General features: G+C 51.6%; 2 protein-coding genes across 2 annotated transcripts; both read right to left on the bottom strand.

The window, feature by feature from the left end:
* Positions 1 to 1,190: 1,190 nt before the first annotated feature.
* On the bottom strand, positions 1,191 to 1,877 carry MAA_11572 (uncharacterized protein; the record flags this gene model as incomplete). The annotated part of the gene is made up of 1 exon (XM_011412487.1): positions 1,191 to 1,877. The coding sequence occupies one exon, from the start codon at positions 1,875 to 1,877 to the stop codon at positions 1,191 to 1,193; it is 687 nt and encodes a 228-aa protein (XP_011410789.1).
* Positions 1,878 to 3,665: 1,788 nt separating this feature from the next.
* On the bottom strand, positions 3,666 to 11,890 carry MAA_07851 (Acyl carrier protein-like protein; the record flags this gene model as incomplete). The annotated part of the gene is made up of 11 exons (XM_007825849.1): positions 3,666 to 4,304; positions 4,377 to 4,550; positions 4,614 to 9,589; positions 9,658 to 9,764; positions 9,850 to 10,273; positions 10,353 to 10,416; positions 10,482 to 10,611; positions 10,666 to 10,761; positions 10,811 to 10,836; positions 10,893 to 11,163; positions 11,238 to 11,890. The coding sequence occupies 11 exons, from the start codon at positions 11,888 to 11,890 to the stop codon at positions 3,666 to 3,668; spliced, it is 7,560 nt and encodes a 2,519-aa protein (XP_007824040.1).
* Positions 11,891 to 13,352: the final 1,462 nt, after the last annotated feature.

The following is a 13,352-nucleotide window of genomic DNA, read 5'->3' as shown; positions in this document are numbered from 1 at the left end:
GGAGCCAAGCTCTCACTCGGAAAACTATTCCCAGCATGAAGCTTTCAGGCCATCTTTCCTTGCAGCATAGTTGATGACTTTCTAGACAGGTTTTCAGCCATGAATTGACCGTTCGCAGACCCGCCATTGGACGTAGTATCCGGAAGTAGAAGTCCGCCGAGTCCAGCCGGCAGATGTCAAGTTTGGTGCGTCCGAGTATGTGTTTTTCGCCAGCTGGCTTCTCGAAATGGACTTTAAAACTGTTATGCCCCGGGATAATTGTCGCCTCAGCTTGCTTCATGTACGTTTAGTCCTATCCTGGCATTTCCCAGGGGTACACATCCCAGGCAGTTCTAGGGGCATCAGAGATGAGCTTACAAAGCGGGCATCCTTGATCTATTCTGTTCTGGATCTCGGAGCGCCGCCTAATGCGAGTTCGCTCAAGGTTTTTTACGGCAACTGGGCCTTCGGCCTGTTCTGAGAGGAGGCGAGAGAAGTCTAGCCCAGCACAAATATTGCAGAACGACAGTGAGTACATGTTTTTGTCAATAGTGGTGGTTTCTACTCCAAGGGCAGCTTGATAGCTGTGGCCGTCTCTGTCAACAGTAATTGTGATTGTCCCAAAGGGCTGGGCGTGCGGCAGAGAGCTGTGAAGTTGAAGCAGAGTTGCGATAATGCAGCATAGGTGATAATAAAAGACATGCAGTAGCCGAACCTCGGGCCGTGAAGGTACAGTCGGCGCATCTCGTGTCCCTGTTTTCCGGCCGTTTCTCAGAAATATCGCAAGGAGCTGTAGCAATTTTGCTTAGCAATAGCGCACGTTCTCTTTACTATTACATCAGTATTCGACTTTGCCCGTACGATGGCCAACAGTACAAAGAGTCAAAGTCCGTCAACGAGGTTCACCGTGGCAATAGACATATTCCTACTTCGACCATCTGGATTCTGGGAAGGTCACGACTCACGTGCTGACACAGCCGTTGGGCGCCACAATACTCTGTACCTCTCTGTATTGGATAAGAACATGACAGCTCCCAATAGATGAACTCCTGTTGAAGACATGCATGCAAGGGTCACTGCTCTACAGAAGGAAATTGCTGACAAAGACGAAGTAATTGTGAGGCTGTGGTACGAGTTGGCAGAGTTACAGGAGGAGGAACGAGAGTCGACGAAAAAAACTTAATTGAGTGGCTGCTTAAGGACTATCAATATCATGTCTGTTCGCCTTGAACTAGGAACTTTGTCTTTTCAAGGAATTCTTGTATCAGTTGAATCCGGTCATCCTCAACAAGCAGATTATGTTTCCTGAGATGATCAGTATATCGTTGAGAATTCTTCATTTGAACCTCTACCTGCTCCAAAAACTCCCGATTCTTATCGTCTGCAAAGAATTCACTCATCACTGTGTCTTTGCACGCCTCCGGTCCAAATAGCTTTGGAAAGATAGAGGAGTAGTATACCTCTATGAGACTGCACGGCTGGCGAAGTATTTGCATCAGTGGAGAAACTTGCTTAATATCGTACATGTAGTCTTGCCGGGGTCGCTCATCTTCAAGGCCCCAGTCGTGCCATAGCTGTGTGCAGGCAATAGAGGTGTGGCACATGTCCTTCAGAACACCACAGAATTCTGGGAAAATATTGCCACGGTGAATACCTGTGGCAATGCGCAAGGTACTGGGATCATGACCCATAATCCATGACGGTGGTGTGAATAATTGCAGAGGAATCGCGCTAGTGAACTCCCAATCAATAATACCAAGAATATGCAAGTCGCTAGTAACGATGATATTACCACATCTTAGATCTGGGTGGGCCAGCACATGTTTTTCGCTAAGTTTCTGAAAGTTTATACGCTTGGGAATCTCCTTGATTAGACTGTCAAGGGCAAATAATTCCATTTTGGCTTGTCTGTGACTAAGGCTTTCAACCGGTAATTTATATGTTTGTGATAAAATATGACCATGATATTCGATAAAGCGTCTTGAGGATGTAAATAATTCGGCTTCTATTGGCTTTCCACCGTTTCGTATAAACTCGTTGGCCGTCATAGAAAGGAATGGGCCAAGGGTAGCATCGACTGTAGAATCGATAGTGGGACTGGCCGTAGAGTCGAATGTCTTGTTTGGGTTCGGTAGTAATGAGCCTGCGGACGGGAACTCAAGTGGGCGTAATTGAGCTAGGGTGTTGATTATATCAACATACAAATTTCTTCGTTGGAAATGTGTAGCGTGTAAAACTGTCCGTATATCAAGTTGTTGCCCTTGTATAAATTCCATCAAGATGAAAGGAATTGAATTGCCCTGTATTAATGCGCTGTCTCTCCCGTATGCATAGACAGTGGGGATCGGAATTGAGGTATGTTGTTTAATATACCTATACACATTTTAGCTGCTTTTTATTTAGCTAGCAATGGAAACCGAAACATTTGAAGCTTACCGCATTGTTATTACCTCACTTACAAGCTTATCCCAGGGATTGCAAACAGCTGGACCGATTGGTATCCTCAAGACCCATGTTGTATCATCAGATTCATCACTATGAAACTGAACGAAAAAGCACAGATTGAAGCTACCGTTTTGCTGATTGATGACTTGGCAGCGCTTTCCGCCATTATGCCTAGACACCAACTCACAAACAGCAGCCTTATTTACACTATCAATAAACTTCTGAATTGAACTATTTATTTGCTCTTCTGTAAGTGGGAAGGTTGGTGACGTATTATTATCGGATGGACTCGTAGGGGTACAGTTTTTGATCTCGTCTGCTTCTGCTTCTGGTAACGATTGGTTGTGGTTTCGATTCGGGGGTGACAGCCCATATGATATCCACGTCACAAGGGCTGACAGTAGTTTCCATAGCCTCTTTAGGAAGGGGAATGGAATAAATTGCATCATTCTCAAATAACTGCAATGGTTTTGCGAAATGATGACTGAAGCAAAGGCAGTTGGGGAAAGGGAGCGCCGGACAAATGTTAATTCCGCCACGCGCAACAATTACGTAGAAAACGTGACTTTTGTGGCTTCAAGTGGCGCAGAAATGTGGCTTGAAGTGGTGTATTGTAGGTACAAGGAATTCTAGCAAGGTGAACGATGCGTTATATTTCGCCTTGACCAACCGAACCAGACTGTTCAGAAGTAATTTGGCTCTGTCGAGCCATCAGCTTAACACAGATCCCTTGCGCTGTTTTTGTAGCCAGATCGTGTAACTCTGTGCCCTCCCGAAGCTGGAATCGGCTCAACAACAAATCACCACGCAAAGTCAGGAGTTTAATATAAATAGCCTTGTAGATAGACTTCAGTCGATATAGGACCCAATATAGTCAACCTTGGTCTCGCCGCTCAGGAATAAAAGCAATGTAAAAAGTCAGTTGACTAGCATCAACACAATCAATGCTTGACAAGGGTTATGTAATTACGCAGATTTGCCCTCCTGTCTTAGGTCATCGGGCGGATTAGACGAATGAATGAATTAAATGAATCAATACTCCGTACACACATAGCGTCCAGTAAAATGACAACAATAAAATGACTCCCACAAGCCGATCACCCGTGAAAAAAGCAAGCACCCGCCCACTCTGCTAGCAAGCAGGAAGCTTGATCCATTCCTCCCCCCCTTATTCTGTCCATCTCTCTCCAGCTCCCCCCTTGTACATGAACTAGGGAGACATGCATCATTCGTGTCATGCATCACGCCCCCGTCTTGGCACCGGGAACAATGTATGCAGCTACGGCCCTCAGGTTCGCGGACCTCACAAGCTTGGCGAGCGGAAGATCGACCCCCGTCTCCCTGCGTATCCAGTTGCGCAGCTCGACAGACACGAGCGAGTCCAAGCTGTAGTTGGCCAGCGGCGCGTCCGCCTCGACCTCGTCCCGGTCAATCATGGTGATGGACGAAACCTTGTCCATCAGCGCGCCGAGCAGGTTCTCAGAGTAGCCCTCGCTGCCGGCGTCCCCGAGCCCCTGCGACCGTCTTTTGCCCTGGGTGTCGCAGCCCGCCGCTTGTCCGGCCTGCTCGGTCCGGGCGATGCGGCGAAAGTCTCTCACGTTGTAGCATTGCCAGGCCATGCCGTCCGTCCCGGCCCCCGTCTCGAGGTGGAAGGACATGGCCTTGCCTTGGAAATTCAGGCCCGACGAGGACCCGATGATGGCGCCTCGCATGAGCACCTCGAGGTGCGGCCGCGAGAGGCAGGCCCCCAGACTCTCCTTCAACTCCTCGGTTCGGTTGCGGTCCGCCACGTAGCCCACGTCCAGGACGACGGGCAAGGCAATCGAGGTGGCTGGGAGGCCGCGCGTGCGTCGGTAGTCGACGAATCCGTCAAAGAATGTCTAAGCCGAGGGCATTAGCTTCCACACCATGTCTGAATGCAAGCGACGGAAGCGAAGAGCCGTGATACGTACCGCTGTGCCCGCGTAGATGGCCTGTCCCACATTGCCACACGATCCCAGCATGGACGACAGCATGATGAAGAAGTCGAGGTTCGGCAGCATCTCGTCGAGGTGCCATGCGGCTTGCACTCGGGGCCCCGTGATGTTCTGCCAGTCTTGATACGTGGCGTTCATGAACATGGCGTCCTAGACATGTCATTATCAGAGGGTCAAACACAAACATCATGTACGACTGTCAAATCGACTCACCTTGAGGAAGAGGGCGCCGTGGACGACACCGCGAACAGGGGGAAGGTCCGTGATGGAATCGAGCGCTGCCTCCAGCTGCTCCCGGTACGCGACATGGCAAGCAATGGCCCTGATTTCAACGTCGGTGTCCTTGTACCGTTGCAGCACCTTGCGCACCTCGGGCCGCGTATCGCCACTGCGCCCCAGCAGCACAATGTTTCGCGCCCCGTGCTCGACCATCCACGGGGCCAAGAAGAGGCCGATTCCGCCCGTGCCCCCCGTGATGACATAGGTCGCGTCGGGACGAAGCAGAGTGCCGTGTGTAGGTCCCAGCTCGGGGTGGCACTCGGCCACCACCTCGTCATGCCGCCCCATGCTGATGACAATCTTGCCCATGTGCTGCCCGGACTGGAGCTTCCGCAGAGCGGCCGCGAGGTCCGAGACGGGCACCGTGGCGACGGAGCGGATCGGCTTGATGACTCCTCGGCGCAGCATGCCATGGAGCTCGGCAACCATCTGCCGTACCTCGTCCGGTCGCTTCTCGGCGTACGCGCAAAGGTCGATGCCGCTAAAGCTCACGTTGCGGTCAAACGGCCTCATGGCCAGGCTGCTATTCATCCGCGAGTCCTTTGCGCCGAGCTCGACGAAGCGGCCCAGGTCCGCCATCAAGGCCCACGTCTGCTGCAAGAGGCTGCCGCTCAACGAGTTGACCACCACGTCGACCCCTTTGCCGTCCGTCTCACACAGGATGCCGTTGCGAAACTCGGCCGTTCGGCTGGAGAATAGGCAAGACTCGGGAATGCCATACGTGTCGCGCAAAAGGACGCGCTTCTCCCTGGTGCCCGCGGTGGCGAATACCCGAGCCCCCATGTGCTGTGCGAGCACGATGCACGCCTGGCCAACGGCCCCCGAGGCGGCGTGGACGAGAACCGTCTCCCCCTTCCTCAGCCGCGCGTGGTGGCAGAGAGCCAGGTATGCTACTTGGTAGGCAATGGAGATGCTGGCCGCGTCGGCGTTGCTCCAGCCGTCCGGGACCTTGTTCGCCTGCCACGCCGGCATCCGGACGTGCGTGGCCAAGCAGCCCCCGTGGAGGCCGTAGTACACGCGGTCTCCCGGCCCGAGGCTGCTGACGCCAGATCCGACCTTGGAGACGACGCCTACTCCCTCGAGGCCGGGGGGCGCCCAGGGCACGGCGCCCAAGACGAGTTGGAGGTCGCGCGAGCTGAGGCCCGCGGCTTCCACCTTGACCAGCACCTCGCCGTCGCCTAGGGGTCGAACGAGGGCATCAGTCCGGCGGAAGTAGAGCGACTCGGGCGCGCCGGCAGTGTCCATGGTAATCTCAAACGACGCCTTGTCCTCCCAGATATTCTGTTTCTTGCGCACGTAAACGCCCGTTTCGGCACCGAAAACCTCCTTGGCCTCGACGGACTGACGCAGGCGAGGCACCTTGATCATGCCGTCTTGCCAGACAAAGTCGTGATCAGAGCTAGCCGCGAGCTCGGCATCCTGAAGGCGCCGTGCGAGCTTGGCGATGGCGTCGGCGCCCACGAGACTGCGCGGTGCGTTCTTGAAGCACATCAAGTTCTTGGGCTCCATCTCCAACCGGAGGCACTGCATGATGCCCTGTATAGAGAGGGACTCTGGGCCAGCATTCTCCAGGACAACCCAGAGGAGCCCCCTAGTCTCAAGCAGGATATTCTGCAACATCTCAAACGTCTCTTGTGAGAGGTCGGCCAGGAGGCTGTTGGCCGGGGAGTCGATGAAGATGCAGAGATCATCATCCTCAGCGTCAATGTCCAGGAAAGTCTGGATTTTACAATGGCGCCCCGTGGCCTCGAATACTTGGCTTGCCACCAGCTGGGCAAAGTCTAGTTCCTCCTCGTCCATGAACAGGCCGCATACGGTAATGCTTCGTAAAGAGCCGTTGCAGGTCTCCGGCTTACCCACCTTGGTTGTGCACATGACGCTCATGAGATGGCTACAAGGATCCTCATAGTCCTTGATACAAACGTCAACACCAGAGAAGCCTTGTGCGTGAAGAAGGCGCCGCCAGCCGTCGTCGGATAGGAGAGGCCCCTCCTCTAGATTGCGGTACTCGTCGACTGCGTACCACCAACCGGGGAGCAGAGAAAAGGGCAGAGTCACCGGTGAGTGCTTGGTGGCTTCGAGGAGAAGGATTTTGCCGTTTGGCTTCAGCAGCGATCGAACGTTGCCAATGGTGACCGTCATGTCGGCTGTGGCGTGTAGAACATTGGAGGCGATGACCAAGTCGTAGTCCCCAGGGGCAAAGCCCTGCGTGGCCGGGTCTTGGGTAATGTCAAGCTTCTTGTAGATGATGCGCTGGTTCCACGTTGCCAGCTTGACGCGAGCATTCTCAAAGAAGCCCGCCGAGATGTCGGTGAAGGTGTAGTCGCGGAACGGAGCCAGCCCGGTGGCATCACCCCAGAGCTCTTCCAACACGGGCAGGGTTGCACTGCCTGTTCCCCCTCCAATCTCCAATATGCGTAGCTCGGGGTTGATATCGGAGAGATGACGGGCGCACTTGGCTAGTGTTACGGCGGCTCGCATGTTGGACGTGTCCTGCTCGTAGTTGCGGGCAAGAAGACCGTCCCTGAGCATAATCTCGAGAGTCTGCACCTGGCCGCGCAGGATGGGCACCATTTGCTCGCCAACGGCGCAGAGCAACTCGCCGCCAGCATCGGCCTTGGCTATCCGGGACAGGTCGGGAAGCGGCTCCTTCATCAGTCTATGCTCTTCCCTGGCAACGCAGCGCTTGGCCCAAGACATGAATTTGCAGAGATGCTCAGGCAGGTCCGAGTAGTCCAGGTCAGAGGTCCCATCTACGGCCCTCTTCATGTACTCGAGTGCAACTCGTTCGTGCTGCACACGCTTGCGAAGCCCGTCCTCGTCGGCGGGCGCAGCAGTGATGAACTTGGGCCAGTCTGCGTCGCTGGCAAAGTCGAGAGCAGGCAGCAACTCGTGGTAGAAGGAGGCGGGGAGACGAGACAAGGCATCACTGGCGTGTGCCGAGGAGATGGACCGAAACGTTACTGATTCCCACTCGGCAATAGGCAGCAGCGAATGAGGAAGCTGGGCAAAGGCTGCAACGGTGATCTTTAGTGTTTCCGTTTTGACGTCGTGGCTCATGAGTCTTGAAACGACAAAGAGGCGGAGTTTGTCGTGGTCCACGGGGATATGGTTAGAAACTCGCAGCCTGCCAACATAGGTGGGCATCAGGGCACGGCATTTCCTGCCGGCATCTTGTAGGGGGAGGAATCCTTGAAGGAATCCGTCCAGCGTCGGCGGGTCGGCCGAGAATGGTGAGCCAGAGGGCGAGCAAGATCGAGCCGTGTCCAGCTCTCGCAGCTTGCTCTCCATGACTGTCCAGCCGGGAGCCTCCCAGTATCGAATGGTGGATTTAAATGCAGGCCCGTAGACGGTACCTTCACGGGGTCCGGAGGCGTAAATCTCGTCGAATAGACTGCTCTCCTTCATGTCGTGGCTGTGGACAAGCGGCACCGCCGTCTTCATCGTCCGACTCTCCACGTCCATGTCCTCCTCTTGCGCCTCAACCAGGCCGTGGCAGTGGTCAACCCATCCATCCTCTTTCCTCCAGGACATGATGTCAAATCTCCAAACGGATGAGGATATCCCATCTGTTCCGGTGACGACAGGTTGCAGTTTTACGGTCATGTCAATGTGCTCATCCTCGCCAATCACTAGACTGCGCTTGACGTAGAACTCGGAGACGACGATGCTTCCTGGGACAGTAGGGCTGAGTTTCCTCGCAGCCTCTATCGCCATTGACATGAAGCCCGTCATGGGCATGATGACTTCACCTCCCACTTTGTGGTCCCGGATCCAAGGCATTTGGTCGAGGGTGAAGACCTGTCTGAAACTCGCGTCATTGCCCTCAGAAGAAGGATTCTTCCAACCGATGAGCGGGTCATATGGTAGACCGGGATGCAGCCTCTTTTGGACAGCTCGCCCTTCATTCACATATCGTGTTGACCTGTCCCACGAGTACGCTGGTAGGTCTGTTAGGACGTGGGCATTTTTCCTGTTGGTCCGGTTGATGGCTGTAAAGTCGACTGGTAGCCCCAGCGAGAAGAGACTTCCGGCAAGCTGGAGCATCGTCTCGTCTGCTCCAGTTCCCCGAACCAGGGACGGGAGGTAGGTAAACTGCATATTCTTGGAATCAGCGCGTTGAGAGAGCTGCGACAGTGTCTGCTTTATGGGATTCCGCAGGGCAGAGTGCGGCCCAATCTCGACCACGATGGTTGGGGTTTTGTAGGAGCCGGCAATGGCGGTGTCGCCCTCGCCCGAGGAGAATATTTGACTGATGGAGTCTGCGAATCGAACCGGCTTGAGGAGATTATCGATCCAGTAGGACGCATCCGCCGAGTCAGCCGCACGACCCGTGACGGAGGATATAAACCTGACACCTGACTTGTGACAGGAATCAGGAGCTTGCGTGAAGAAAGGCTCGATGGACGCGCGATAGGATGCCGCGACTTGCTCCATGTGGCGAGAATGGTATGCCACTTCGACCTTGAGCTTGCGGGCAAACATACCCGACCCTTCTGCCTTCTTGAAGATGTTGTCAATGGCTGACTCGTCTCCTGATACAGTCACGCTCTGGGGGCTGTTGATGGCAGCGATCCCGGCGTACCCTGCCGTGTTGTCTTGAACCAAGGCCATCGCATCTTTATAGCCCACGCCAAGGGCAACCATGGCTCCCTTGTGCGTGCTTTTCTGAGCCAACTCAACCGCAGCACGGCCTCTAAAGAACGCAACGGCCATGGCTGTCTCGAAGGACAACATGCCGGCAGAGTAGGCAGCGGCTATCTCTCCGCTTGAATGCCCTGTTACGATGGACGGTTCGACGGCAAATGACTTGAGCAAGGCGAGCAGTGCAATTTGAACTGCAGTACAAGCTGGCTGACTGATTTCCGCATCGTTCACACGCGACTCTGATGCCTGCTTGTCGAGTTCCTCTACGGAGTGTTGATATACCCTTGTCAGCTACATCTTGAGCTCGAAGGGCATGCGAAGATAAACTAACCTGTCAAGGACCACGTCGCCCCCAGTTTTCGTAGGTAATACTCGGCCTCATCCATGGCATTGGAGAAGACATGGTATTGTCGTAGTTCCGAGGCCATCTGGGCGTGTCTGCTACATGTTAGATTCATAGCCCTCCCATCATTTGCTGTAGGACGACAGCTATAGGAGTTGCTGAGTGGTGCGGGCAACTTACTGGGCGCCTTGGCCAGTGAATACGAAAGAAATGACCTGATCCTTGGTTTTGCCCAATTTGATGCCAGACAACTGTGTTTGCAGCTCAGATGCCGAGATTGCAACCGCCGCAGTTCGCCAGTGATGATGTGTGCGGCGTTGTCCCAGAGTGAAAGAGAGGTCATGGGCGAATGCGGCATCTTCTGGAGCAGTTTGCAGGTACTCTTTGAAAGAGGCCAAGTACGAAGCCAAGCTCTTTTCAGACTTGGCACTCAGAACAAAAAGTTTCTTGGCTCTGTCATGACGCTGAAAGCCCTCGCCATTGCAGATGCTATTAGACATTCCGTTGGAACTGGTTCCGTTGACACCATTTGTGAGTTTATGCCTCGAGCCAGTACCTTTTGGTGCCTCGTCAAGAATGAGTGCAGAATTGCTACCACCGAAGCCTTTTTTCGTTTGTCACACACGTTAGCACCTCATCATTATGTACCGGACAAGGTGTCAAACATCGCCTGGGTCACTCACCAAAGTTTGTGATGCAGACGCGCTTGATGGCGTCTTTTGGCCATGGCAATGTCGTTTTCGCAACCTGTCATGGGTTGATGGTTGAGTCAACATAGGTCATTCGCCTCCAAGATTTCGTTCAAATCATACCATTAACTTCTCTTTGCCCTGAATATTGGGATTCATTTCTTCGAAGTGGGCAGTGGGAAGCACATAACCATGTTGAAGCATCAGAGTTGCCTTGGTCATTGCGATTGCACCACTTGCGTTTTCAAGATGGCTACCGGCACATGTTAGCCTAGCTGCCTCCTGGAGTCAGTGTTGGAGGATTTACCCAAAGTTAGACTTGATAGATCCAATATACAAAGGATTGCCTGGTGTCCGCTTCTGCGCCAGCGCCTCTGCGAAAGCTCCTGCCTCGATTGGATCACTATGTGATTTTAGCTTGAGCTCGTCAGTCTGTCAGGGAATGTCCTTACCCAACTTTTGTGCCGGTTCCGTGGCCCTAGATTGGCATGGTTAGCTACTATATGAATATGTAAACGGCTCGCAAATTCATACCTCTACAACAGCTGTCTCAGCGGGGTCCAAGCCAATCTCCTCATGCACTTGTCGTAGAAGTTGTATCTGTGCGGCTCCGCTCGGCATGGTGATGCCATCCGAGCGGCCGGAGTGATTGCAAGCCGAGTTTCGTATCACAGAGTGAATAGGATCTCCTGCCTCAAGGGCATCTCCAAGCCTCTTAAGAATAAAGCACGCGGCGCCTTCACCTCTGCCAAAACCCGAGGCTTTGGAGTCATACGAGAATGATTTTCCTTCTACCGATAGAGCGCTATTAAAGCTTTAGTTAGCTATGAAGAGGTATTTCAAAGTCTCCAAACCATGAAGCAAAAAGGATATACACACCCCATAGTGTCAAGCGTGACCCAATACTCTGGGCCCAGCAGCAAAGAAGCTGCTCCCACAACGGCGGCAGTACACTCTCCGCGTAGTAGGCTCTTGCAAGCCAAGTGAGTCGCATAAGTACTACTAGCACAAGCAGCGTCAAGAGCGATACTTGGCCCTTTGAGGTCGAAGAAGTAGGACAGGCGATTAGCAAACATGGTTCCCGAGATGCCAACTGCAGTCCACATTGTGGAAGTAGGGAGGTCAAGCAGGGCATGCTCTAGGAAATCTGAGGAGCTCATGGCCGTGAAGACTCCAATATTGCCTCCGGCGAGGTCAGTCAGACTTATCCCTGCGCTTTCGGCAGCTTCAAAGGTGCACTCTAGCAGCAGACGATGATGAGGGTCGACTGCTCGCGCCTCTTCAGGCCGTAGATTGAAGAATGGTGCGTCGAATGCGTACACGTCTCCTGGGAGAAAGTGGGCTCCTTTGGTTGCAAAGCACCCTTGCTTTTGCGAATCGGGGTCATGGAAGGCATCCTGGTCGAACCTATTCTCGGGCACTCTTGAGAAGGCACACTTTGCTTCGGCCAAGAAGTCCCACAGGCCCTTTCGCCCGACGCCTGGCGCGCGATAGGCATGGCCGACGATGGCAATGGCTGAGCTCTCGTCCATGATGTCCTGCTTGACGCCTCTACTCTGTAATAAAGGGCACTTGATACTTCTTCATGGAAGTCGGGGATAATGAGAGAGAGATAAGCTAGGAGTATAGACGTAGTAGATGATGAACGGAGATGCTAGATAGAATTAGCGGTGCAGACCAAATGAGGCAAATGCTCTGGCAAACTTGCCTTTCTTATACTCTTGAGCACGAAGTTATTGTGTGGTTCATAGGTTCACTTGTACTGTTGGGTACGTTAAGTTATCTACTCGTATTATGTTATAGCTATAGCGTACCGGGTAGCTTACACTAGCTGCGATCGATCTTGCCACCCTGGCTGATAACCTGATACCAATTAGGATTTACCGTGATACTTGCTAGAGGTACGATAATAAACCCGGTATTTCCGTTATATAATAATACTATAAGAAGCAATAATAATTAATATTCCTTTTAAAATATTAACTCTAGTTAGGTTCAGGATATAGTATATAGCCTAGTGTATAGTTGGTAAAAAGAAGTATATACTACAAAGTAAACCAAGAAATATTATTATAACTTAAACGTAGAAAAAAGAGGGTAATTTCAGCTTAGTAATAATTGATAATAGAGCTTATACCTAAAAACTAGCCTTTTAGTAAATAATTTAAAGTATTATAAAAAATATACTTATTTAAACTTATATTATTATATTAATAAATTCAAATGTAAAAGCTGTATAATAGTCCATATTATACTAGTATAGTAGCTTAATACTGAATATATCGCCATATATTAAATGTACTAGCCTAGGTAGTAAAATAGCCTAGTAGCAAGGAAAAAACAGTAACACTGTGTCTTCGTTTATCCTTATCGCGAAGTGGATCTTGGTATTACTTGAATATAAAAGTTACTTTATTTTTAAAGTTTTTTAGAAAGTTATCACATAACCTTAATATTTTAACTTTACTATTAGCTTTACTTTTACGTTTTTGAATTTACATTATCACGAACTATACGGAAGGCTGTGGAATGTGGGTAAATTAAATCAATGTTTTTTCGCCGCAAGTTGCGCACGCGGCCAGGCAACCAATATGGCGTGCCCGATGCCGGCTCGAGACGAGCCTAGGCCTTGCCTATTACGACCTAGTTCGTAGGCTGCCAGGCACGTAATATTAGGATGCACATGTGGTTACACGGCGACGTATCGACGGATTCATAATCGGGAACACATTGGCATGGGTACGTGAACCGCTTATGACAATCAGCATCTCAACGTGAGGAAATATTAAAGTCGTTGATTATTACAATATGTATCGCGGTATAAAAAGTATTCGTAACAACTTGGAGTGTTGAAATTATATTAAATACAATTTTATACTACAAGCTTATAAAAGTGGTAAAGCTACTTGGTAGATTCACATGGCGTTTTGACATAATTCTCATGTAACATTGAATATATATAACTCTGATAACGCTATTGGTACTTCTTCTTTC

Source organism: Metarhizium robertsii (genome assembly GCF_000187425.2).
Source record: "Metarhizium robertsii ARSEF 23 chromosome Unknown MAA_Scf_10, whole genome shotgun sequence".
NCBI classification, from domain to species: domain Eukaryota; kingdom Fungi; phylum Ascomycota; class Sordariomycetes; order Hypocreales; family Clavicipitaceae; genus Metarhizium; species Metarhizium robertsii.
This window is presented reverse-complemented; position numbering and strand designations above follow the sequence as displayed.